This window comes from Ursus arctos, unplaced genomic scaffold (assembly GCF_023065955.2).
Source record: "Ursus arctos isolate Adak ecotype North America unplaced genomic scaffold, UrsArc2.0 scaffold_13, whole genome shotgun sequence".
Classification (NCBI taxonomy): Eukaryota; Metazoa; Chordata; class Mammalia; order Carnivora; family Ursidae; genus Ursus; species Ursus arctos.
Window position 1 is genome coordinate 18,696,079 of NW_026622797.1, and position 27,017 is coordinate 18,723,095.

Here is a 27,017-nt window from a genome sequence, read left to right on the forward strand (position 1 = left end):
TTTTAGGAATAGCGTGCAATTCAATAGACACTAACTGAAATCAAATACAGTGAATTTATTTGTGCTTCAGTTATTCATAAATCAAACATTTTTAACATGAATTTACATAATAATGGAGCTCAGGATTGAACATAATCAGACGAATCACACTTGGAGATACGAGGTAACAGAATTTTGCTTATTGTCTGGATAAGAGATTAGTAGAAGACTCTAGGAATTGATTTTGTTAATGTAATTATAGATTTAGAAATGCTTGATAGATTTGAAGGTGTTTTTCACTAGCATGATTTAATCAAAAATTTACATAAAAGAAGGAAAAGAGAAGAGATCATAATATATTTACCTTGAATTCTGTTTTTTGAAAGTTAAGGCAATATGAATTTGGTTTGTGAAAAATATATATGTTCCTGAAAAAAATTATTTATAACAGGTTATTGTCATCATATGCAATGGACTAGTACTACATGCTAAGTTTCAGAGAATCAAATAATTACAAGCAAAACAAGGTAAAGACATAGGAAATTTTTTAAAAATAATAATAACAACCCAGGAGAACAGTGGTTGCCAGAGGCTGAGGGTGGGGGAACAGGAAGAGGTTGGTAAATGGATACAATTGTTCAGTTATTAGATGAATAAGGTCTGAGGATCTACTGTGTAACATGGTGACTATAGTTAATAATACTGGATTGTATCACTGAAATTTGCTAGGAGAGTAGATGTAAATGTTGCTGCCCCCTCCCCCGAAATTGGCAAATGTGTGAGGTGTTGGCTGTGTTAACTCGATGGGGAGAATCTTTCACAATGTGTATCGATTCATCACCATGTACGTTAAAATATCTCATAATTTTATTTATCAATTATATGTCAGTAAAGCTGGGGGAAAATAATAACAACTGCATTGAATTAGGTGTCCTAAAGAGACAAAAACGATCCCTCTCAGGAACGAAACTATTTTTATCTTCATCGACAAATAAGTCTGTGAGGATGAGCTGAAACTGGCCTGAGATCTGTTTGGCTATTAATATTCCATGTGGGCAGTCAATTCAGCTATTTTTCTTTCTAACATTTTTACTGGATATTATATCAACATCAGACTTATATTGGTTTAACTCCTTTGAATGATAGCTAAAAATTAATGGCTTCTATATCCATTATATTTAATACGCACAAAAAAAATTTATACTTACTGAAAACATACACAGAAGTCTTCAAAATCCAACCATATTTCTTTAGAAACACTATTATTTATTGTTGCAAACTCCTCCAGTGATTTATCCTGCGTTGCTGTTGTCTGGCTGACCAAATCTCTTTCCAAACCAAATCCTTCACCCTGATGGGCTGCGTCGTTCAATCCGAGGTCTATCAGTTCGTCTGTGCGTAGCAGAAGACAAACATGTCAATTGCATCTACGTTGTGAAGTATTAAGTTATTGAGGTAGGGAAAATTATAGAGGGCAGTTTGCCTATTGAAGTCTACTTTTGAAAAAAAAAATGAGGCAATCATTTACATGCAAGCCTCACATTTGGGGAGGTCCATGCAGAGACACATTTTCATACACTCAGGAGAATGTAATCTTAACTGAAATAGCACAGTGTTCAAAACTTTTGAAATCACTTTCATAGGTTTGTGTGCCCATTCTTCACAGACTATAAAGACATAGCAGAAATTAGCTAGTTTAGGTTCTTAGCATCTGCTGTAGGCAGACAGGTGCGTGTAAGAGGGGAGGGGATAGCTTATGCACCAGAAGAAAGGAGAACCTGGGAGAACTATTGCAATAAATACATTTCAGAAGCCATTGAACTGCTCCCCACAGTTAGCGATTCTGCATCTTATTTATGTTGACCAAGGAATGTCATAAAGTTCTTACAGACTTCTTGAATCAAAATGTTACATATGCACATGCCACATAATGCTTTTTTTGGATTTGAGGACTGGCCAAGTCTTTATTTAGGAACTGAGGAACTGGCAACGGTTTCCATGCTTTGATCATCACAGGCATGTATTAAAACACGTCAACTGTACTCGGGGGCCCTTAATCAGATCATCTTTTATTTTGACTTTAAGCATGAATTTAACAAGTGAGATTATCTGATTTTTCTAGCCCAGAGTAGATTAGACTTAACACATCAGAGGAGATACTGGAGACAGGCCGCCGAGGCCCAGGGGAAGGGACAGCTAAGAGCTGCGAGAAGCAGAGATCCCTTTGTGCTTTGATGTTCGTGAAAGTCATGAGAAGATTATTAATTTACCTTTTCCAAGTATAACTTGTGAAATAATATTACCCTGTGAAGCGAAAGGAACACATTAAGAAACCACTTACAAATTCAACAAAACATGTTAACTATTTAAAGCACCAACGCTTTTAAAAAAGGCTAATACTATTTTTTAATCAATGAAGAAATAGAATTCTGCAAATAGTTACAAAAACATGACAAAGCAGAAACTTTGTTTTTAACCTTAAAGTTCAAAGATGTGAATTTAATTAAATAATTGGCTGAGGGTTTAGGTTTGTGATATTAAAACACAAAATATGAGAGTTTATTAAATGAGAGTTTTTAAAATAACAGTTCAATTAAAACAATAATATCCTCAAGTAGTTATTCTGCTTGGTATGAAGCACCTGACGTTATTACAGATCAAATATAATGAGATTATGAATGGCAATTAATATACAGAACCTGGAAAGGTGAGTTTCAAATTATAAAAATGGCTCTTCCAAATTTTAACAGGAAAATGAAGTTGAATTCATTTGTGTAACTCCGTTTTCTCTGTGACACAATAAAAATATGCATAAAGGTAAAATGGTGCAAACTCTTACAGACACGTGCTGGGTGACGGCAACAATATTTTGGATGATGTAAAGGGCTGCAGGTGATAACAGAGCAGAGCTAACTGAGAAGCAAGTGAGAAGCAAGCCCATCCATGCCTCAGGGCCCCAGAAATGATTAGCAGGCATCTGAGGAGGAGGGAATGTTATAAGGCCTCATATCAACACACAGGAATGGGTTAAATGTCTATTTAAGGAACAGATGAATCCCCATTTTGCTGCAATCCTTTCTGCTTTAGCATCTAGTCTTCTTCTGCCTAAACGGGACACTGGACATTGCTTCATGTGGAGAAATTAAATGAGCAGTCTCAGATGTGGGTTCACAGGTACCGTGGGAAACAGGAGAAGCTACTCTACAGAGAGGAGAGGAATTACGTGAAAGTCCACATGCTGAACTTTGAGACTCTCGGCTCCTCTGTGCTGCTTGGCGGCAGTAACACCGATGGATAAGTGTATACCAACCCCTGTGACCCATTCCACCCCGGGGAGGGAGATTAGAGGACTCTTAACTGGAGAAACTGAGTAAGGCCAGGGAAAAACCCCCAAGGAATCTACATTTGGAGCTAATCCCACCCCCAAATGAAGCTCATTTATCCCCAATTATCCCAAACTAATTATCCTACAGCTGACAAGCTCTAGCCATTCTATAAAGCACCTTCAATCAGCAGCTAATTAACGTCATGAATTCTTTAGATATATATGTGCAACAAAGTATCACCAGACAATTGAGGAAGGAGACTTACATCAAAGAAAGAAACTAAAGGGTGTGGGTGGGGAGATTAATAGAAAACAGAAACAATTATATAGGGATACATTTTTTAAATTGGTAATATCAGAAAGATCAGAGAATACCCATCCACCAAATAAGAAACTTCGACAAAAATACGATCAAGAATGAGAGCTCTTAGAAACTAAAAATAGGAAAGTGAAATAAACTCAACAGAAAGTTTGGGTGACAAGGTTGACACAAAGACAAAGAGATTAGAGCTATAAATCTTTTAGAAGAAACATAGGGGGAAAGCTTCATGACATTGGATTTGGCAGTGATTTCTTGGATCTGACACTAAGCAACAGCAATAACAAATGTAAAAATAGATAAATTGGACTACATCAAAATAAAAAAATTCTGTGCATCAAAGGACACAGTCAATACCATGAAGATGCAACCTGTGGAATGGGAGAAAATATCTGCAAATCATGTAGCACGATAAAAGAGTAGCATCAACACTATATAAAGAACTGATGCAAAGAACAACAAAAGAACAAATAAACTAATTTTAAAAATGGGCAAAGGACTTAGCTATTTATCCAACTGACCAAAAAGCACATGAAAAGATGTTCAACATCACTAATCATTAGATAAATGCAGGTCGAAAGTATCATGAGATACAACCTCACACCCATTATGATGGATACTATTATAAAAAAAAATCAAAACAGGAGTGCATTTGGTGAGGATGTGGAGAAATTGGAAGTCTCGTGCACTCCTAGTGAGACTATAAAGTGAAAAAGAGTATGGTAGTTCCTGAAAAATTAAAGTAGACTTACCATGTGATCTAACAATTCTACACATAGATACAAACCCAATAGAATTGAAGGCAATGTCTCAAAGAGATAGTTGTACACCCATGGTCATAGCAGAATTATTCACCAAGTGTCCGTTGATGGATGAAAGAATAAAGAAAATGTGATAGACAGACAGATATATGATAGATAGATAGATGTTAGATAGATAGATATTAGATAGATAGAGGAATTTCTTTCCTTTATTGCCTCTGCTGTAATAATCCTTACATAGCTAGAATACAGATTCAGCAAAGACTTCTGAAATAAACAAATCTGAAAGACAGAGGAAAGTGGAGGTTCACCACAATGAGTGATGACAGCGGTGCTAAATACTTATCTTCCACAACCAGGGGTAATATCTAAACTGATAGATCAAGAAATAACAGAATCCTATCATTCAATAAACACGTAACTGCATCTGCCGTATGCTAGGCATTTTCACCAGTCCTGAGAGAAAACAGTGTATGATAAAATCATCATCTCTGCCTTCATAAGGCCTACTATGTGGAAACGTAGAGCTACAAGCCAGAAAAAAACACAAATAAAAGTGATGGACTCTGGGGAGGAAGACCAAGGGCATAAGGAAAAATAGGACAGATGGACAATTTTTATGCTGTTGTTGACTTTTTAAAACTGTTGTATGGGATAACTTAAAACTAAAGGAAAACTTTAAAATGTTAAAATCCATTCATTCTCTTTACCGGATTTCTCATTTGTTAGTCTGCTTTTCAACTAAAACTGAAAAAACATTGTTCACCTGTATGCAGTTGGTGTGCCCCGCAAGGTATCTTATGCCATCTAGAGAAGTTAGTGGAAATGAACTAGGGTCCATTCACCTAATGAAATATTACGCAACTTTAAGAATAAAGACACTCTTTATGTATAGATATGAAATTAGCTCCAGTACTTATTAAGTAAAAACTCTTTTGTTAAATTTTGAATTGTAAAATGGAGGTTATGGAATATTATGTGTGTGTTTCTCTGAATTTGCGTAACAAAATGCAGAAAGTGTCCTGTGGAATGCAGAGCAGTGAAAATGAAGAAGTATATTAGTAGAAACAAGAGTTCTTCATGTATGCCTTATATTTTTATTTTTAAAATTTTGAAAGATTTATTTATTTATTATTTATTTATTTATTTATTTGAGAGAGAGTATGAGCAGGAGGAGTAGAGGAGAGGGAGAGAGAATTCCAAGCAGACTCTGTGCTGAGTGTGGATCCCGACCCGGGGCTCCATCTCACAACCCTGAGATCATGACCTGAGCTAAAACCAAGAGTCGGACGCTTAACCGCCTGTGCCACCCCGGGGCCCCTTATATTTTTATTTTTGAATATACGAATATATTACCTATTAAAAAATAAATACACTTTGACACCCATCACACTGGCAAAAGTTGAAATATCAGGCAGTATAAATGTTGGCCATGATGCCTTGCAAAGAAAATTCTTATCCAGGGCTGACAGAAATGATATTGATACACCTGTATTGGAAAATTGTTTGGCATTTTGTTGCAATGTTAAATGGGTGAATGCCCCATGACCCATCAATTATGTTCCCAGATTCACATTCTGGAGCAGGACTTCCTAGTCTAGCATCCCTTGGGGCCCATGGTTAAGATTTCAGGAATCCATGAACATGGGGAGTTGAAAAAAAATTCATCTTTAGTCCAAGTTGAGCATTTTCTTCAGTTCTCAATTTATCAATGCTGGTGAGTAAGCCACAATTTTATTAGCAGTAACTGTGACTTTATCTATGAAAGAAATCACACTAGTTCACATATCATTACAGTTGTTGCAAATATCTTCAAATATCACATGTGTCGATCACTGTTCTGAAATTGCACAACTATGAGGCCCATTATTAGGTTTCAAATAGTCATGTGTTACTCTCTACAGATACACCCGTGACCTGTAGCTGGCCAACCAATTGGCAACTACACTTAGCAGTCTTTCCACCACCAAACAGTGAGTTATGTGTTCTCATGGCGCTAACCCAAACAGCTGTTCTGTTTTCCACTGTTCCCTATCATCAATGCTCAGCTAATGCGCAGACTCAGATGAGTTGTTGTCATTGTGGATTAAAGTTTTACAAAATTGGTAAAGGGAGCCGTAGCCCGTAAAAGGTAACAAACCTTGGAACTCAGGGAACTCTGACACATGTGTACAGGGACACACAAGAATAGTCATGGTGACACTGCTTAACGATAGTAAGAAACAAGAAGCTCCCACTGTTTATAGCAGCACTATCAGCAATAGCCACACTATGGAAAGAGCCCAAGTGTTCACTGACTGACCAGTGGATAAAGAAGAAGTGGTATAGATGTGCGATGGGATACTACTCGGCCACCAAAAAGAATGAAATCTTGCCATTTGCAGCAACACGGATGGAGCTAGAGTGTATTATGCTAAGCAAAATAAGTTAGAGAAAGACAAATACCATATGATTTCACTCATATGAGGAATTTAAGAAACAAAGCAGATGAGCATATAGGAAAAGAAAAAAAAAGAGGGGAAGCAAATGATAAGAGACTCTTAGAGAACAAATGAAGGGTTGATGGAGGGAGGTGGCTGGGGAATGGGCTAGATGGGGGATGGGCAGTAAGGAGGGCACTTGTGATGACAAGCACTGGGTGTTTTACGTAAGTGATGAATCACTAAATTCTATTCCTGCAACCCAATATTACACTTTATGTTAACTAACTAGAATTTAAATAAAAATCTGAAAGGAGAAAAAAGAAACAAGAAGCAATGAATATAGTCATTAACAATGTGGAAGATTAAAAAAAAAAGTAGGTTGGTTATATATTAGATACCTTCAATCCATGAAACGAATGAACTGTGACACACAACAAACATCACCAATGATGCTAAGTGAAGGAAGTCTCAGAGGAATTAAAATGAGTCCGTTCAAATAAAATTATACCACAATTAAACTAAAGTTATATTGCTTATAAACATGTATTTTCCTAATTGGCAATATTAGAAGAGTATGGGCTTGGGGCGCCTGGGTGGCTCAGTCGGTTAAGCGTCTGCCTTCTGCTCAGGTCATGATCCCAGGGTCCTAGGATCAAGCCCCGCAGGCTGCTTCTCCCTCTCCCTCTGCTGCTCCCCCTGCTTGTGCGGTCTCACTCACGCTCTCTCTTTTTCTCTCTCTCAAATAAATAAAATCTTGAACAAACAAAAAAGAAGAGTATGGGCTTGATCACCAAACTCTGAATGGCAGATAAGGAGATGCACAGGGAATTTCTATAAGGAACAAATATGCCAATTTCTAATCTAAAAAGCTTATTTTTTTAAAAAGATTTTATTTATTTATTTGACAGAGAGAGAGAGACAGCCAGCAAGAGAGGGAACACAGGCAGGGGGGTGGGAGAGGAAGAAGCAGGCTCCCAGCGGAGGAGCCTGATGTGGGGCTTGATCCCATAATGCTGGGATCATGCCCTGAGCCGAACGCAGACGCTTAATGACTGTGCCACCCAGGCGCCCCTAAAAAGCTTATTTTCATAGTGTTCTTTATTCTCCCCAAATGCACGTTATAGAGTCTTTTGTATATAATGTATTTCACAATTTTTAGAAAAGGTATTTTATAATTAAGAATTGGGCCAATAATAAGAGTAACATGGTTACCTGAGATACTGTTCCTGTCGATTGGCTTAAGTCTGGCTGGCTAATGGTGGTAGTTTCATCATTTTCTGTAATGGATGACAAATCAATTCCTGGAGGCACCCCTTTCTTAATAAAAGATTGTACAAAATGACTAATAAAAAAACAAAATAAAATCTTCTGTTAACCTTAATTTCTTATTTAAAGTTACTAATAAATAACTGCAGTGTTTTTATGGAGGTATAATTGGCATATAACGTTATATTAGTTTCAGGTGTACAGCATGATGCTTTGATACCCGCATATATTGGAAGATGATCATAAGTCTAGTTAACACCCATCACCACACAGAGTTGCAATTTTGTTTCCTTGTGATGAGAGCTCTTAGGATCTACTCTCTTAGCAGCTTTCAAATATACAATACAGCATTGTTACCACAGTCATCATGCTGTACATTGTATCTCATGACTTAACCTATTTTATAACTGGAAGTTTGTACCGTTGACCCCACTTTACCCTTTTCACCCACCCCCTTCCTCCGGCAACCATCAATCTATTCTCTGTATCTTGGGTGTTTGTTTTTGGTTTTGGTTTTTTAGATTCCACATGTAAGTGAGATCATATGGCATTCTTCTTTCTCTTACTAACTTATTTCACTTAGCAGAATGCCCTTAAGGTCCAGACATGTTGTCACAAATAGCAAGATTTCCTTCTTTTTTTAGGGCTGAATGATACTGCATTGTACATTAAATAACAGCATTTTGTCAACAGTAGAAATTTCTGGTTTCGTTCATTTTATCAACTCCTTTTACATCTAATAATGAATTTTTACTTCATGTTAAAAACATTGACTTGCTTTCTACACTACTGAAGAAATATCTCTATCAGTCAACACATTGTTGTAAAAATTTTCTGAGATGTTATTTTAAAACTATGTTGGTCATCTTTAAATGTTGTAGGAATTTGACAATTATACTTGATTTCACTCAGTATCAGAGTAACGTATCAGTGAATGGGACTCAGAGTCAGAAATTTGAGTGAGTCTTGAGCACTTGAGTTTATAACTGTGACATTCATACTAGCTACTGAAGTGTACAATATTTCCGTTCAAGTAATTGCTGATATGAACTTGAATGGCCATTGTCATTCCTACAAGTTCATAGGCACAATAAAAAGACATTTGTTATAGTAAATACATTTTAGGTTATGTACTTTTCAAAGATAAAATTAAATTTCATGTATACAGATTTCCTACACTTCCCTTTTTTTCCTTACTTGTGTTCAGTGAAAGTTCTTACTTCAAGCTCTGATTTACCTGAAATCGCCACTAGAGGGCAGCACAAACATATTTGTAAGGTTCTGATTCCCACTAGGCCAGGAGCCAAGAATGGGCAAATTTGGCACGTTGCTGCAGAGACAGTGTTCCAGGGAAAAGCACTTGTGAGAGCAGTCACTCTCAAGGACTTGCCAAAAAAACCGCTTGCACTCATGTTGACCTGAGAACTCTGACGGCGCAGCAAAGCAGGACAAGGGACCTTTCATGTAGGATGAAATGTCATTCACATATCTTTGGTTTTGGCTCTGCCAGATTGAATAAAGAAGCTAGGAAATTCATAACAGATTCAAACACTGACTAGATTAGTTGAATCCAATCAAGTGTCAGAGTCACCTAAATCTGGGTTATAGACTTCCATCCACCTTGACCAGATAATAAAGCTGAAAGGCATAAGAAAATCCAGTAAGGGGGTCAACTCGGGGAATTCAGGCCCATTTGTGCCTACTGACAGCAGAGATTCTAGAAGTCTGGGTATGGCATTTTGAACCGTGAGAGAATTTGTCCTGGTGGTCTGCAGCTCTGGCTTTCAAAATCCACAAAATCTCTGATTAGTATGCAATCTCAATCAGCTGAGAGAGAATTAAAAATTATTTGGAGTGGAAAAGTCATTTAGTAGGTAATATTAAGTACAAAATTTTTAAAAATTATGAAGCACTAACATTTTTATATTAAGTTCGGGAAAATTCTATGTGTATGTGCTATTTTGTATTTGTGACATATGAAAGAATTTAGAATGTTACATAATCCAACAAATTAGGCTTTAAAATGTATGGTGTATTTAATTTTCGCTTCATGATTAAGTTACAATGTATAAGAAAATGTTGGTTTGTAAAAACTAATAGCATATATAGGAAAAATTAAGGTTCTCAAAATACATTTTGATTATTTGAACTTTTATAAGGATTTAAATACTTGGCAAGATTTTATTTGTTATGATTTTTGTCTTTCAAAATATTTAGGGAGATAACAAAATATAGTGATGTAGTAAATGCCACTTAAAATGTTTCAATAAATTTGGCAAACTAAGGTTATTTAAAACTTTTATGGATATTAATAGATGCAGGCATAAAATAAGATTTTATGAAAAGTTAAAACCAAAGTTTGAGGAAAACTAGATTTACAAATTTGTAGCAGTAACAAATTTTTGAAATCAAGGTAGCAGCAACTGTCTTTTCGGTTGATAAAGCTGTCCCTCAAGACTTGACATTACTAACTGCCAAGGACTCTCCAGAGGAGCGCTGCCTCGGGGTCCCTCCCAACCCACTTCTCGGTGGTCAGTTGTTGGTGCATAGAACTGACAGAAGAATTGACGGTAAATGTTTTGAAGAATCTCTCTAATATTTTCAACTTAAATAGAGTTCATACAATGTCAATTAACTGGCTGTGATGTAGAGAGGCTCTAAAAGTAGAACAATGCAGTGAACTGACTTCTGATCTCCAGTTGCTTTTCTTCATCAGCTGACATTTCTGTCATGGACCTTACTATGTCCAAAGAAGGCTCACCCGCAGCTAATGGTCCTTGTGTGACCTATAATGTAAGCCATTCAAAATGTTTTATGACGTTTTACTTAATTTTAAAAGACATTCAACAAAGGACCAAAGCAGAAATGTAAAACTTGCTGAAAAATCTCAAAAGAAGCACGGCCACGTCACCACTATTCAGATCACGGGATTCTAATGTTGCCAGCACCCCATGAGCCCTGCCGAGTGTCTCCCCAGCACGGCCAGTCCTCCTCACTGCAGAAATCCACCATCATGACTTCCAGTACCATGGATTGCTTTTTATTTCTCTTTGCATAATGTCTGTTAGAATAATTAAAAGCAACCATGTACTTTTTATACCAGACTTCTTTGGTCTGATATTTTTGTGCGTGGCGTTCATCCATGTTGGTTAGCGAGGCAGTACTTTGACTATACCCACATATCACTGTACCCCATGTGTCTTCGGTTTTACGTGGGTGTGTCTAGTTGCAGTTCTCTTTGTGTTTACATTGCTTGATGTCAGAACTTCCTGATTCTTGATTTTTTTTTTCTTTTGGGATATTTGCCATTATAGTTTTAGTTTGTGATTATTCCCCCCGTCTCTCTATCCTCTATTTCTGAGACCCACTTGCAAGTATGTTCGTCTTTTTCAACTTGTCCCATTTGTTTTTATTGTACTTTGCCTCGTTTATTTATTTATGTTTGGTCTTCATCTTTCAGTCTGGATATTATCTCTGATCTATTTTCCATTTTGCCAGTTGTCTTTTTTATTGTAGCTAATCTCTGATGAAACACATCCACCAAATTCTTACTTTCAGTCATTACTGTAGTCTTGAATTCTTGAATTCCTAGAACCCCTACTTGATTTTTTAAAACCATTTTACATAGTATTATTTATTCTTATGCATTGCAATGTTACGGATGGATAATTGACGTATAATTAACTGCACAAATTCAGACTATAAATTTGATCATCTTTGACATATGTATATATCCATGTATTAGTTACTGATCACTGCATAACAAATTAGCACAATTTTAGTGGTATAATCATATCCTCCACTCATATCACTCACTAATTCTTCTCCTTTTTGCTGTTTGTGGACTTCCTGTTCACTTCTCTGAACTCATTAGAAATTTTAGATCCAGGATAATAGTCTTTCTTTCTATCCCTTTTGCCATATTTAAACATTAGTATATTTGGATTTCTCCTCTTCCTCCTTTTACTTCTTGATTGTCTTTGTTGTTCTATTTAGAGTTTTTCCCCCCTAAGAGTGACACACTTCATCTCTCTGGTTTCTATGACAATCCTCTGCTCTTATGATTTCATTATCAGATAATAACCAAAAGCACTCGTTCGTGCTCATGTTTAAGTAAAACAAAGTACTTTACTCTTCTAAAACAGTAGCGAAAGCTGTAAAGCCAGGCATAGTTACGCTTTATTTTAACCTATTCAGAATTTATCTTATCTACTTATTACTGTGAAAAAGAACCTAAGAATATTGTTTTCCTGTAATCACTGCAGTGATACAAACTTTGGTGCATCTGTCACCAAAGCGTACGTTTCTAACCACGCAACTCACAAAATACTTCATTTGTCAACAAGATGTTTTTGTGGGAAAGAACGTTCCATACTTACGTTTCTGTTGGAATTGTAAATGGACTCATCCTATAATTCAAAAATGGACTTGAAATTTCGAGATATTGTTCAGGCTTCTTTATTATTAATTCTGAAAGAAACAGGTGGTGTGGTGTACCTTTTTTTAATCTTCCAAGATTTAAATGCATAACTTAACACCTATTGTCCTACTGGATTATATTAACTATTTATCCAGCAGATTTCAGAAGAGGGAAATAAGAACGTACTGGGATACGTAGGTTTTGTATTGAAAGGCCTTATAGATCCTGCCAATATTAGATGTTTAAAGTCTACTTCTCAGTTGCTTTCCGGACTTACAATGTGAAGCAGTCAAGTCTCAAGGGAGAAAGTTAGCAATGTCTCCTTGTTACTACTGGACATTCACTGCTACTTTGTTTTTGGTTTTTTTTTTAAGATTTTTTTTATTTAATTGACAGAGAGAGAGAAAGAGAGAGCACAAGCAGAGGGAGTGACAAGCAGAGGGAGAAGCAGGCTCCCCGCTGAGCAGGGAGCCCGATATGGGACTTGATCCCAGGACTCTGGGATCATGACCTGAGCCGAAGGCAGATGCTTAATGACTGAGCCACCCAGGCATCCCTCACTGCTACTTCTTTAAACGTTTTTCACTAAAAACTGTGTTCTTTTAGTTAACCTCTGCAACACAGTTGCTGAAACATGAAGAGGAAATGCAGAGTAATACCTTGAGATGATAGTATTAGGACAGAAAATGTAACAAAGCAAAGGTCATGGGTAGAAGAGAACGCAGTGGATCAAGAAAGTCTTTGCGGATACTCCTACGGGACTGAAACTGATCTGCGAGGAAGAAATTCTCAATGGCTATGGCACAGAGCCCAAACACAGCAGGGTGATCACTGAAATTAAACATAAGAGATGATTGTTTTCACAAAAGCTCCTCCAACAGTGGAAAGGATAACTATTGGAGGGGGAAAAAAAAGTGAAGCTTTGACACAAGTACATAACTTTGCTTGCTCCATGGTAACTTCTAAAATGATCTCTCTCTCTTTCCCTTCCCGTTAATTTTCCTGTTAATTCCTGTTAATTTTCACCTTAAATATTAAGCCCAATAGATAGAAGAAGGACAATTACAGGGTGAGCCTTGAAGTGGTATACCACAGTTATGGAATTCCACCAAGTTTAGATTTTCTTCCCCAGTTTCCAATAGAGCCATCACTTACCTAGAATTATACTACAATCAGTAGTGAAATCAGGAAAGGTCTGCAGGTTCAATTTTTTCCCCTTCATTCAACTATTCTTTGATGTTCTGAATGAGCAACTGTTTTAATTGTGGCTCTACACGTTGAACTGAAACATAGCATTTAAAAGCGAAAGATTTTCTTTCAAGCATCATGTGAATGCTGATCTTTGGTTCAGAAAGACAGAACAGGAAAGAGGATAGACGGGAGGGAGGGAAGGAGGGTGGGGAGGAGGAATAAAAACTGGAAAGTTCCTGTTGGCAGCACTGGCAGCTCACTGCAGAAGCTCAAAGGATGTAATGAAATAATCAAGCAAGAGAGAGAGAGGCACATAGACCAATTAAAAAAAAAATGAATTGACCATTTCTTTTTCCATCCAAGCTAGATATTTCTTTAATCTTTGTTCTTTTATGGCAAAGATATAACATGTTGTGCTAGAAAATCTTTGCTACCAGCTACAGTGTTTGTATCATGCAGGCAAAAAGCAAATGTGGGGAAAATTACATGGTTAAAGGTGTAATTTGTATTTTAAAAACATGCAAATTATGGTTGGAAGCAGGAGGCAGGGAACAGGTAAATATTCCAATCTATGTGGCCATGGCAGTTTTAGGATCCTAAGCACCACCCAGACTTAGGTCTTACATCGTAACCAAACCTGTGATGAAGGATCAACCACACTTGACCTGGTAGCAGGAACCCCAGCAATCACCCCCAAGAGAGGGTGTAAGCCTTGCTGCATGGGACCAAAGGTTTAAAGCATACTCCTGAGCTTTACACGATGCCATCAGTAAACTGGTGCTAGGTGTGTTCTTTGTGGCTTTGCCTTCATTGCTCATTCGGGTAACAGACCTGTGCACACAGCCCCTAAGGCAATAACCTCTAGAATGTGATATACTGTTGCTGGATAAATACAATTATGAAACAATGAGCAATCAGCAAAGACAAAGGGAGAAATTGCAAAAGCAAGGAAACAAACACAAAAGATTTTTTTTTAAAGCTTTTTTGAACAAAGACAATTGAAGGTTTTTGGAATGAGAAAGATATATATACCCACAGGCATACAGGTGTATATACAGAAAAATAATCCGTGACACGCCAATTCTTTATCATCCTTTCTGAGAAGCTGCGAGCTCTAAATGAGGTACAGAAACACGGTACAAACTAACTAAACACAAATGGTGAGCTATTCTGCCAGGCCAGAATTTTTAAATTATTAGGGTTTTTATTCTTCTTTTTAAAATCCCATCTTTTCAGATTCATGCTTCTGCATTAAAATTGATTTTTTAATTAATGCCCTCGCTCATTTCTATTGCCATTCCAACTTGGTGCTCACGGAAAAATGGAGTTAAGAATGAAGACTTGGAGAGGGGGGCCTGGGTGGCACAGCGGTTAAGCATCTGCCTTCGGCTCAGGGCGTGATCCCGGCGTTATGGGATCGAGCCCTACATCAGGCTCCTCCGCTATGAGCCTGCTTCTCCCTCTCCCACTCCCCCTGCTTGTGTTCCCTCTCTCGCTGGCTGTCTCTATCTCTGTCGAATAAATAAATAAAATCTTAAAAAAAAAAAAAAAGAATGAAGACTTGGAGAGAAAAAACATTGAAGGAGTAAAGGATGAGACCTGGATTGTGAGGAAGTTAGAAGCGAACTGAGATTAGGAGCCAGGTGGGCACAGTCCCCGCCCCCCCCCCCCCCCAAGCCATGGGAACCGCTTTATTTCTAGCCCAACAGCCATTCATGGTGGCTTAGGACAACATTCACATAGGAGCCAGTCCAGGGCAGAAGTCCCATTCCCATATTCTAAACAAAGGTCAGTTTCTATTCTAAATATAAATTAGTTACTTTGAAGTAACTAAGTAAGTTCTACAGGGCACTCTGGAGTGATTTCACACCAGTGGCTTAAATACGTACTTACATTTTTTCTATTATTTGCTACGAACCATTTTCTATCACAATAATAACTAATATCCTCACCCAAAGAATGGCCTGGATATAGCTGGTCAGTTCAGATGCGAACCAAACTGCTCAGCTTCTGAAATGTGGAGAACTAATCCTTTAAAGACGTAAAATTTAGACATAAAATTGAACGTAGGCTTTGGGTATAACGTTGGGTGGTTTGCCTTGATACACATCTTCCATTTCAAATGAAACTGTTAGACCTTCGTGCAGAGAAAGCCTCCTTAGATTTTCAGACAACAGGAGCCATACCTTGAGCTTCATCTGTTATAACGGTTTCCTTCTTTTGACGAAAGAGTTTCCAGGCAGGTACGGGAGGTGATTTCGGAGGTGCTATGAGGGGGCAAGACCTCGTCCTAGTGACCAGCACGGGATGGCTACAGATGTGGGAAAGGCCGTATTCTCTCAGCTTCTCTGCAGAATTAGCCTACGGGCAGAAGGCACATTTTAAAAGGATACATGCAATGCCTTGTGCATTTAAATAAACCACTTTTTGTCATTACAAAAATACTGTTACCACAATGAAGTGGTAATAAAGGAAAAATAACCCATATTTCCACCCCCTAACATGGGCACTATGACCATTTGTATTTCTCTTCATGTTTTTATGTTTCTGAGGGCCCCATTTACTTATTTACAAAATGAGAGACTAGAACTAGAAGGCACTTTTCACTTCTAAAAGTTTAAGATCCTCTGAGATTGGGAAAAAAAAAAAAATCTTAGCACATCAGTTTTGGTCCAAAATCAATCAACCATTATTAGTAAGTTAAAACTTTGATAAGAGTGCTTAATATGTGAAGTTTTTGTTTGTTTCTCTGTTTGTTTAGTCACCAGCAACTGCTACGTAGTATTAAAAAAAAAAAAAAAAGTCCACCGCGCTTAGTGGGTCAGGTCAATGTTGTGGTAAGTGGTTGCCGTGTCTGTTGTAGCTATGCCCTCACCCTCAAATGGGGGCTCTCCCACGGGAAATCTCCAGGATCTCTCTGGACAATGGAGCCAGTCACAGAAAGCCAGAGGAGAAAGGCTGCCCTAAATCCTGCCAAATCAAGTAATTCTCCAGGAAGATGCTTCCCCTATGCGACCGTTCAGATCTCCTGAAGCTAGTATTTTGCTTTGGAACAATTCAGAATTATGTTTAAGGAGAACTTCAGTTACTAACTGATGGCTGAAATATGCCATAAGAAATCAAAAAGTCTGTGAGAGTTAAAGTGATATATTCTGTAGCAAATTCTGGCATTCACAGTCTAAATGTTGAAACATTTAAAGTAAAATAAGTACATTTAAGTCAGTTTTGCCAATAACTATTTTTCTTCCTAGTGATTTGGCATCATCGATTTCTCTGCAAATAGCAATGCTTGAAAATGTAAATTTATAAAACAGTCATTTAAATTAGGACCAGAAACCCACCTATTAGACTATTGCAAATTATTGCCTCAGCCAGAACATGCCTTGCCCTCCTGTTTCTGTACATCTCAGTCTATACTTCCAGAAGGAGCAAGACAGGTGGGGTGTCTATGAGATAAAATAGTTCTTTCTCAATCCAGGAATTAACTAATGACTGTAAAATTAATTAATAATTGGAAGGAGCTAATCAGTGCACTACTGAGTCCAGAAAAACCACTTAAAGGTGTTATAAATATGCAGAATAAAGAGGAAAGTGATTCAATGTTCAAGGGGGGGAAAGACCTAATTAAAAAGCAGAGGAGGGGCGCCTGAGTGGCTCAGTCAGTTAAGCGTCCCACTCTTGATCTCTGCTCCAGTCTTGATTTCAGGGTTGGGAGTTCACATCCTACACTGGGTGTGGAAACCACTTAAAAAAAAAAAAAAAAAAAGCCGAGGAAGTTCTTACATCCCCTTTATCCCTTTTGTGAATGTTAGCAATTTCTTAAAAATAAAATCTGGAAACCTCTGACTTTATGCCTTATAATGGCTTAAAAATGTTTTCTCATAAATGTTCTAAAGTCTAAACCTTTTTCTACAACTTTTACCCCGCCAAGTTTAAAAGTTTCCCATCACTCAAAACGGGAACTTATGGGAGCATTTATTGACGTTATTCAATAAGACAATGCCTCAGGATAGTAACCAAAAAAAGTACACTATAAAATTTATACTTCCTCTCCAAAATAGAAGCCATGCCCAAAGTTGTATTTATAAACTGAATCATTTCCAGATAGTTTATTATTCATCAAATTTTGTCTACATATCTCAAATCCTTCTTATAACGACAACCAGATATGTAGATTCTTTACTCTTTTTGGAGCCATAAAGCATCAGAAAATAAAATTACTTAAAGCATCTGAAAATGTAAGGTTTTATGTCAAATAATTAAGCATAGTCTTAACACCTATTGTATTGTTTGAATAATCCACAGAAGTACGAACTGGATTTAAAGTAAGTAAGCCGATTCCTCACACTTCATTTATTTCTAACATACTTCAAGATACTTCTGAATGATGAAAAGTAATGCTTTGGATAATAGTTACAGTTTGATGTTGAGGAACTTTGTTAAAGGGCCTCAAATTTTCTTAGATTAGAGTTAAGGGCAAAAAGAGATTTAGGATGGTAAATTCTCACTCAGGTGAAACCCTGAGTAGGCACTCAAGAAATATTTTGGAATATTTCATGTATAGACTTGTATTAGAAGTTTCTTTGCCCAAAAGACCCTTTCACTCCTCTGGCCCATCTTTCTTTCTTTCTTTTTCTTTCTTTCTTTCTTTCTTTCTTTCTTTCTTTCTTTCTTTCTTTCTTCCTTCCTTCCTTCCTTCCTTCCTTCCTTCCTTCCTTCCTTCTTTTCTTTTCTTTTCTTTCTTTTCTTTTCTTTTCTTTTCTTTTCTTTTCTTTTCTTTCTTTTCTTTCTTTCTCTTTTAAATAAACTCTTGCCCCAAGGTGGGGCTGGAACTCACAACCCTGAGATCAAGACTCACATGCTCTACCAACTGAGCCAGCTAGACATGCCTCAAACAGTCCAAAAGTAGGAGTTTGAGCACGTGGGTGGCTTTCTTAGAACTTGCAGATTACTTATTTAAATAAAACTAAAACTATTTAGAATATCCAAGAACAAGAAAATGGGGTAATTCCTGCCATCTTGTTCCTTTCCAAGTTTTCTTTTTCTTGTATTCTGGACTAGTTCTTTCAAGAAATGTAAGGTATTGACTTTATTTTACATATTGGTCTCATTGTCTTTGGGGCTATAATTTTAAGCAATGCACTGCATTTAACAAAATTCCATTAGAATAAAGTCTTTTTCTGTTGATTTATCTTTAAAACATTGTATCTCATATTCTGATTTGACCAGGAGAACCAGATTACCCTCATAGCTAATGTAAAAGAATCAGCAGGTAAATTAGGGAGGCCGTGAGACTCTAGCCAGTTCATTATAGCCTTGAAGTTCATTTATTATTTGATATTAGTTTCAGGTGTACAATATAGCGATTCAACAATTCACCCAGTGCTTACCACGACAAGTGTGCTCCTTAATCTCTGTCATCTATTTCACCAAAGAAACAGACTCTTAAATATAGAGAACAAACTGATGGGTACCAGATGGGAGGTGGGTGGGGAGATGGGTGAAATAGTTCATTTAACTGCTGTTACAGACATTGGTCTAATTCCTGAACCTCTGGGTCCCTTAAGCCATTTTCAACCCCCAGAGGAAGGATTTATAACACTCTAAGTCCTGACTCCCTCCCACATCTCAAGCTGCCTCTGAGTCTTCTCCCCTCGCTATGTGCTCAAGTTCCAGTACTTCTCTGAACCCAGTGAGCTCTCCTTCATCTCCAGACTTGCCAACAAAAACATCCCTCTGCTTTGAGCACACTTTTTTCTATTTATTAAGCTAACTTCTTAAGGCCATCACTTAAACTCTTCTTCCTTTGGGAAGACTTGCTTAGTCAACCATTAGACAGAAAGATGTTTTGCGGCTATATCGCCATATTCATTTTTCTGCTCGTTCACTCACTCATTCATTTGGTCACTCATCCAACACACATTATTTCAATACTATTTCCACCATATGCCAGATGCCTTGTATGAGCTCTGTTATACCAATTTCCTAACTTTATTACTATTGTTGGCTTCTCTGTCTTCTTCATTAGTTTCTGAGTTTTATAAGGAGGGAGTTTTGTTAGTCTTGCTCGTTACCAGTTTAGCACATAATAGATAATCAATAGATATGTGTTGAATTAACAACAAACATAGGTGATCTTTTTTGTCCTTTAAATTCAAAACTAACTTTGTGTTTAAATATTAATTTCTCAGTAGGACAGCCAAGCATTCAGATGAATTATTTTGTGGTGTGTGTGTGTGTGTGATGTATTCATCCCATTCTCACATTTTGTAGTTTTAAAAAAGTGTTTAAGTACTTCCCATTAAGAGGCCATGGCACCCCACAAAGCACGGCTCAGGTCGTTTTGCCGTCCGTGGTGTTAGATCTCTGGAATACTTAAAACAAGGGCTAGGCCAGAGCCACAGAAAGGTTTCCTTTTTAAAAAACTAAGCGCTAAGATGGATGACCAGCTCAAATCTTAATCAGAGGCTTAAATTGCTGGGAGGCCAAGGAAGCACACTTGCCATTAACTTTAGTCATTGCCTAAAGTTAATTAACTTTGAATTAAAATCAGAGAAACTGCCACTATCTCTACATCCATAATGGCACAGTGTGCACTGTCATCTTGACAGTATTACCCCTGTTAAATGGCAGACTTTCACATCAAGAAATGGTTTCTATTCAAAAAGGACAAAGGAGGAGGAAAGGGAGGAGGAGGTGGAGGAGGAGGGGCTGGAGGAAGGAGGAGGGGGAAAAGAGGAAGAGGGAGTGATAACATTATGCAGCCTGGGCAAATCATCTAGAAGGTAAATATACTGCACAGTAAAGTGCAATAAGCAGCCAATTGGATTATTTACACTTCGACCAAGTATTCATTGAATTTTTAATATCCAGCTGTTTTTAACGAACCCACTGAACATTTATGTTTATATTACTACCCCATCTAGTCTTCTCCTACTTTAAATGCAGTGATTTCAGAGCATATGGAATTCTATAACCAAAGTGATAGATGTCTAGGAGTCCCCCAACGGGGTAGGATTTGGTAAGCTCCAAATACAATATTGTGTTTGTCTAAGTAGAGTGAAGAGCAAGTAACCTGGTAGACTTTACCCTTTACAAAGGGAAGGAGAAAAGTGATTTTTATATCCAATGAAAGTCTGGCCGATTGCACCCAAAGTGAACCCACCTGCTTGTGTCAAAGCCTCGTCCTGAGGGGCTGGCAGCTTATTTCTCACACACACACACACACACACACACACACACACACACACACACACACAGACGTAGGTGCCTGCTGGAACATTCTCCAGGAACCTAGGGGGTGGGGGGCGGCTTCTCACTCTCCCTTTTCCCTGCTCCAGAACACCAGTATCTCCCGGAAGGAAGCTTTTCATAAGCCTCTGATGCCTGATCTTTGTAGCTGCCATGCAGGGAACGCCTCTTGACTGCCTGGCTCTGGAGGCCAGGGGAACTTGCGTTCCGGGTCCTATGGGACTATAAGAATTAGGGACACCCAGAAAGGAGCTCATATTCCCGTCTGGTGCCCTGATTTTTCGACTGCCTCCAGGGGACGCCTCTCCAGCCAGCGGAACTTACGCTTGTGGGTCCCACCAGACTGTAACCGATGGAGGAAGAGTCGTTAACCAGGTGCCACCCCCGTGGGCACAACAAGAGGCAGCAGTTCCAGGAGTGCAGTCTCTCCGTGGAGGAGGCCTATTAAGTAATCCTGGCTGCAGCCCGAGGGGCAGATTTCTAATTAAACACACATCATGGGACTGACTGCGACCATTCCAGAGACCTCGGAGGCCAAGCACTCTGTGCTTTCCCTCTACCACACTCCAGAGTACCATGTCTCCTGGAGGGGAGATTTACACATGGCTGTTGCCCTGGCTTTTACGTCTGGCACCCCGATTTTTGCAGCTTCCACTCAGAGGAAGTCTCTTGATTGTCTGGCTCTGGTAGCAAGGGGGAGCTTGCATTCCTGGGTGCCACGGGACTGTGGCAATTGGAGAGACAGTCCTTGGCAGGCTGCCACCCCCAGGGCACTGTGCAGACAGCAAAGTGAGCCATACCCCCAGTCTTTCTGTGAAGGGGGACTCTCGGCTTGTCCTGGAGCGTCAGCCTGAGGCAGGCTTCAGGGACGTCAGGTTTGGCACACACCTAGTGAACTATGGAGTTCCTTGCTCTCAGGAGTGCAGGCTGTGGACACCATCTTGGCACTGTCCCTCTGCCTCGTTGCAGCTCGCCAGGATCTCAGAAAAGGGCTTTTTGGTCATTTGGAGCCCCAACTTTTTGTGGCTGCCAAGCAGGGGACACCAATAGAGAACCTGGGCACTTGTGAGCCCAGGACTGTGTATATTTGCATTTTAAAAGCTGCTGCTTATAGGTCTGGCTTCCAAACTGCCTGAATCTAAATGCTAAGATCTTCCCCTTAAGGACGCTGACAGGTCTTAGTACATCCTCACTGACCGGAAGCTATTAAAAATATAATAGCTTCTGCCCAGACAAGCACAAAGGTTTAGGAGACAACCAGAACCGAGGCAGGGGTGAATGACAAGCTTCATCTACTCCATGGAGCCACTCCTTCAAGACTGGGAGAGATGGTTGTTTGATCAACTGTAGAAACTAATAGAATTAAGCAAGATGAAGAACAGAGGAGTATGTTCCAAAAAAAAAAAGAGCAAGAAAACAAGATAAAAACTCAGAGAAAAACCTTAATAAAAGGGAGATAAGTAATTTGTCTGATAAAAAGTTCAGGGTAGTGGTCATAAAAATGCTCACTGAACTGGGGAGAAAAATGGATGAACACAGTGAGAACTTCAACAAAAAGATGGAAATAGACAACAGACTAGAAGAAGCAGAAGAAAGGATCAGTCAACTCAGAGACAAGGCAGTGGAACACACCCTATTAGAGCAGCAAAAAGAAAACAGAATGATGGAATATTATTCAGCCATGAAAAGAATGAAATCTTTCCATTTGTGACAACATAGATGGACCTCAAGAGCATTATGCTGAGTGAAATAAGTCAGAGAAAGACAAATACCATATGATCTCTCATATGTGGAATCTAAAACAAAGCAAGCTCAGAAACAGAGAACAGATTGGTAGAGTTGTCAGAGGCAGAAGGTGGAGGGTGGGAGAAATGGGTAAAGGGGTTATGAATTTACTTAGATAGATAGATAGATAGATATTTTAAAATGATGGGAAACCCATACATACCATGCCACTACTAAATATTATGTGGTCAAATATTTAACATCATGGGAAAAAACTAATGATATAGTGTCAAGTGAAAAAGCTGGCTTTCACAATTTAATAAATTCATAAAATTTAATTCCACTGTGTAAAACAGCATATATATGTGTGTGTGTGTGTGTGTGTGTGTGTGTGTATAAATATATATATACAAACAGAATATATGTACAGAAGAAAAAAATCAAAGGATAGATCCCAGAATGTTAGCATTGTCTATGTCTAGATATTTATACTATGAATATTTTAATTTCAATGCTTTTGTGTATATTTTCTAAATTTTCTCTAAATTGTTAGACTTATAAGAAAAAATCAATTAACATATTTGTGTGTGTGTATTATCTAAAGATTACAAGGAGGTTATAATAGTTTACCAACTGTGGAGGTGAGCTCATTTAAATCAAGTTATGTTAAGAAAATATTTATGAACTGTTTATAGAAAGGTAATTTACTATTATTTAGATATGTTTACATGATTCTTACTGAAATATATAACTCATATGCCTTTTCTTTTGCTTTGAATGGAAAAAAATGATAATAATACACGAGTCTACATTTTTTTAACAAGGAACTATTGCAATCATCTAAGATAATTTTGAATGTTCCGTGTCCCTATGTTCAAGTATCTAATTTTTTAAAGATAAGTAGACTGAAATCCAGGAATAGCATTTTAATTAAATTTTGGTATGCCTTATAGGACAACAAATAATATCACTCTCTCTCCCTCTTACCTCCCTCTCTCTCTCTGTCACCCAAACACACACACCCCATAAATGGTACTATGCTTCTTGGCTTTGAGTGCTTACCATTTTTTCTAATGAAAAGATCTTTTTTTCAAACAAATAGAGGGGTGTAAAGGTAGCATATACAACCATGTGAGGAGACTGCGTTGCTGAAGAACCTGTGAAAAGAACATATATTGTGTCATGGAAATTCTAGCTGAATGGGTCCATCAGTATGTCATTCCAGAGTGTTCGAATTCCTTAATGAGAATATCTTTGTGTGTGAAAAATAGGTAAATGACCGTAAACGTATTTAATAAATGTTAAATCTCACTTATGCATCTATTTTATAGAACATCTCATTAGTTTTACCTTCACCATAATACCATTTAATTGCTTAAGAAATCATTTAATGTCACTATAAAAAAAGTTATTAGAAAAGCTCTATTATTAGTGTCACTTAGACTAGTTTACAAATGATAATGTTCAAAGGGAATGATTTTAAAATTGAAATTTTTTTAGCTTTCATAGATAAAAACTTATTTTGAATTTAAAGAAGTCCAGAACTTTCTATCATTTCAAGAAGAAAGAAAGCATAAACTAATCCTTCCATGAAGAAGGAAAACTAAGTCAGTAACTTAGTTTGAATTGCTGTTTATATATGTATTTGGCCAGGAAATTACTATTTATTTATTTATCTATTTATTTATTTCCAGGATAGTTAGCATACAGTGTTATATTAGTTTCAGGTGTACAGTATGGCTTACTTAATATTTAATGTTTCTGAATATCACTCATTTTTTCACATGTTTCTTAATAGACCTGAAATTAGTATATTTGATTCAGTATGCTTTTGTTCTTTAAAGATTCTGGCTAAAATGGTATAATTTATTTTCCTCTATTGTCTTTATTTGTAATTAAAAAGTTTGTTTTATTCCTTTACAAATTCAAACACTAATACTGAACTGTATTAGATATTTATTAAAGAATAATATTTTTAGAGCCACAAAATATGTTAGCTATGAACCAGGATCTATCTAGAATAGATTAAAATGTAAAAAATATCAAACTTATGAAAACATATTTTTACATTTAAAAATTAAACTTTGGAGCCCCTGGGTGGCTCAGTCGGTTAAGCATCTGCCTTTGGCTTAGGTCATCATCCCAGGGTCCTGGAATCGAGCCCCGCGTTGGGCTCCCTGCTCAGTGGGGAGTCTGCTTCTTTCTCTCCCTCAGCCTCTCCCCCAGCTTGTGTTCTCTCTCTCACTCTTTCTCTCTCAAATAAATAAATAAAATCTTTTTAAAAAATTAAAATTAAAATTAAATTTTGTATATTTTTCATGGAGCAGAGACCTGAATCCAGGCATATATATATATATATATATACACACACACATATATATATGTGTATATATATATGTGTATATATATACACATATATATTTATATACACACACAATATGTGTATATATATATATATAGTTAATTTATACAGAGTAAGACATATACTAATATATATTTATATACACTAATATGTAATTATGTTTTATATTTATATAGTTTATATAATTATACATTAATATCTATGGATATTATACAATATGTACCGTATAATATATATTGTATTTTATGTAATATATTTTATATGTTATACTATATATAACAATATATAATAGATTATTTGTTATATGTTAATACATAACATGTACATTTATTAGTATATGTCCTCCTCCATGCAAACACTTCTGTGACTCTTGTACCATAAGAACTTGCAACCTTGACTTCTGTCTCACATGTAAGACTTTGCCCCCATGTGCATACGGATTTGAGAGTTTAACAATTATGGGCAAACTTGAGCACGTTTATTCAGACATGTCTAAACAGGTAAAACGCTTTTGGATGACAAAGTTGTATTCCAACTCTGTAAACTCCACAGTTTCCCAACTTTAGGAAACAGCTAACATAGTGATTATTCTAGCATACTGAAGCTTACAATCCGACAGAGACTGCAGTGAGTACTGTACATCTGATGAGGGTCTTGAAGCATGCAGTGACCATTTGAATTTTTCTTTTTCCTTTTCTTTTTCTCCATTTTTACTCTTCTTCTTCCCAACGTCTTTTACATCTGCTTTTTTAAATATATTAAAAATTATATATGATAAATCTTTTAACTACAAAATCTCAAACTATATTGCTTATTCAGTTATTATGTTGAAAAGAAAGCCAAAACAATAGTGTTATTTAAATGTAAAACAATAGCCACAAATTTCCCGAAACACTACTCACCTCTAATTAGAAACATCAAAATAAAGCAAGAGAAAACTTTGAAAATTGACAATGTACTGCCAAAAACATGAAGAATTATTGGTTATTGGCTACACATTTTTTATTAAATGGAGATGATCATTTGAATAGAATTCACTTTATGTATATTAATATATAATTTTATATATTATATATAATTTTAAGATAATTTTCTCATTTTAGAGTGAGGCTAGTTTTCTCATTCCTCCTACTGCCATCATAAGATGTCTATCTGCTGTTTTTTCACCAAAAATGCCCTCTCCACATTCCCTCATCTTCCTCAAGAAATCCCTCTCATCTTTGCAAACATAGCCCAAATTCCTTAGGGAATTCTTCCCTGATGCCTAGACTAAGTATGAACTCCCATAGTTTTCTGTATTTTCCTTCAAGTATATGGTTATGGTTTTTAAAATTAAAATTAATGTTAGTCTCTCTCACTAGATCATAAGCACTAGCAGGTAAGTTCCATATCTGATTTTGTTCACCAGATTATCGTTAATTCGTGGAACATTTATTGGTATTCTACTCAGCAAATAGTATATCTGAATGGATGGATGAACATATGTTAATTTGTGAGACATGAAAAAAGGTTTCTAAGTTCAAATTAATTTGAGATATACTAGGTAAAACAAATTTAATCGGCCTTCTTGTTCTGCTTTCTTTCATAAAATAATGCACATTAGGTCATTTAAAGAAGGGCTTATGATAGGCAGATATCACTCATATAGTTGTTCTTGGTAAATTCTTGAGGAACATTAATAGTAAGAATTTCTGCGTGGGAAATGCTGGTAGGTAAGATCTTGATAAGGAATAATTTGGGCAAAATATAAGATTTTATAAAACAAATATTTGAAAGATCATTATAGATGCTTTCAAGGTATATAAAAAAGCTGAGTCTATTCTAGTATATTTAATTCTACTTTACTATAAAAACATGATTATTTATACACATAGCTATATGAAATATTTTAGAAAATATAAAATAATTATTCAATATATTTCTCAGTTTAGGATCCTACACTTTGTAAAATAACTTGAAATTATTTTATTTTCAAATTTGAATTTCTACCTTACA

General features: G+C 36.9%; 1 protein-coding gene across 1 annotated transcript in view; it reads right to left on the minus strand.

The window, feature by feature from the left end:
* Nucleotides 1-27,017, minus strand: part of ADGB (androglobin) — a 153,053-nt gene that overhangs the window by 69,924 nt on the left and 56,112 nt on the right. Inside the window, exons 9-16 of the mRNA XM_057310981.1 lie at nucleotides 25,632-25,763; nucleotides 23,723-23,817; nucleotides 15,871-16,045; nucleotides 12,453-12,543; nucleotides 8,020-8,149; nucleotides 2,250-2,283; nucleotides 1,188-1,371; nucleotides 344-407 (exon numbers count right to left, since the gene is read on the minus strand). Coding sequence (XP_057166964.1) covers nucleotides 344-407; nucleotides 1,188-1,371; nucleotides 2,250-2,283; nucleotides 8,020-8,149; nucleotides 12,453-12,543; nucleotides 15,871-16,045; nucleotides 23,723-23,817; nucleotides 25,632-25,763 — 905 coding nt within the window. The remainder of the gene's footprint in view (nucleotides 1-343; nucleotides 408-1,187; nucleotides 1,372-2,249; nucleotides 2,284-8,019; nucleotides 8,150-12,452; nucleotides 12,544-15,870; nucleotides 16,046-23,722; nucleotides 23,818-25,631; nucleotides 25,764-27,017) is intronic.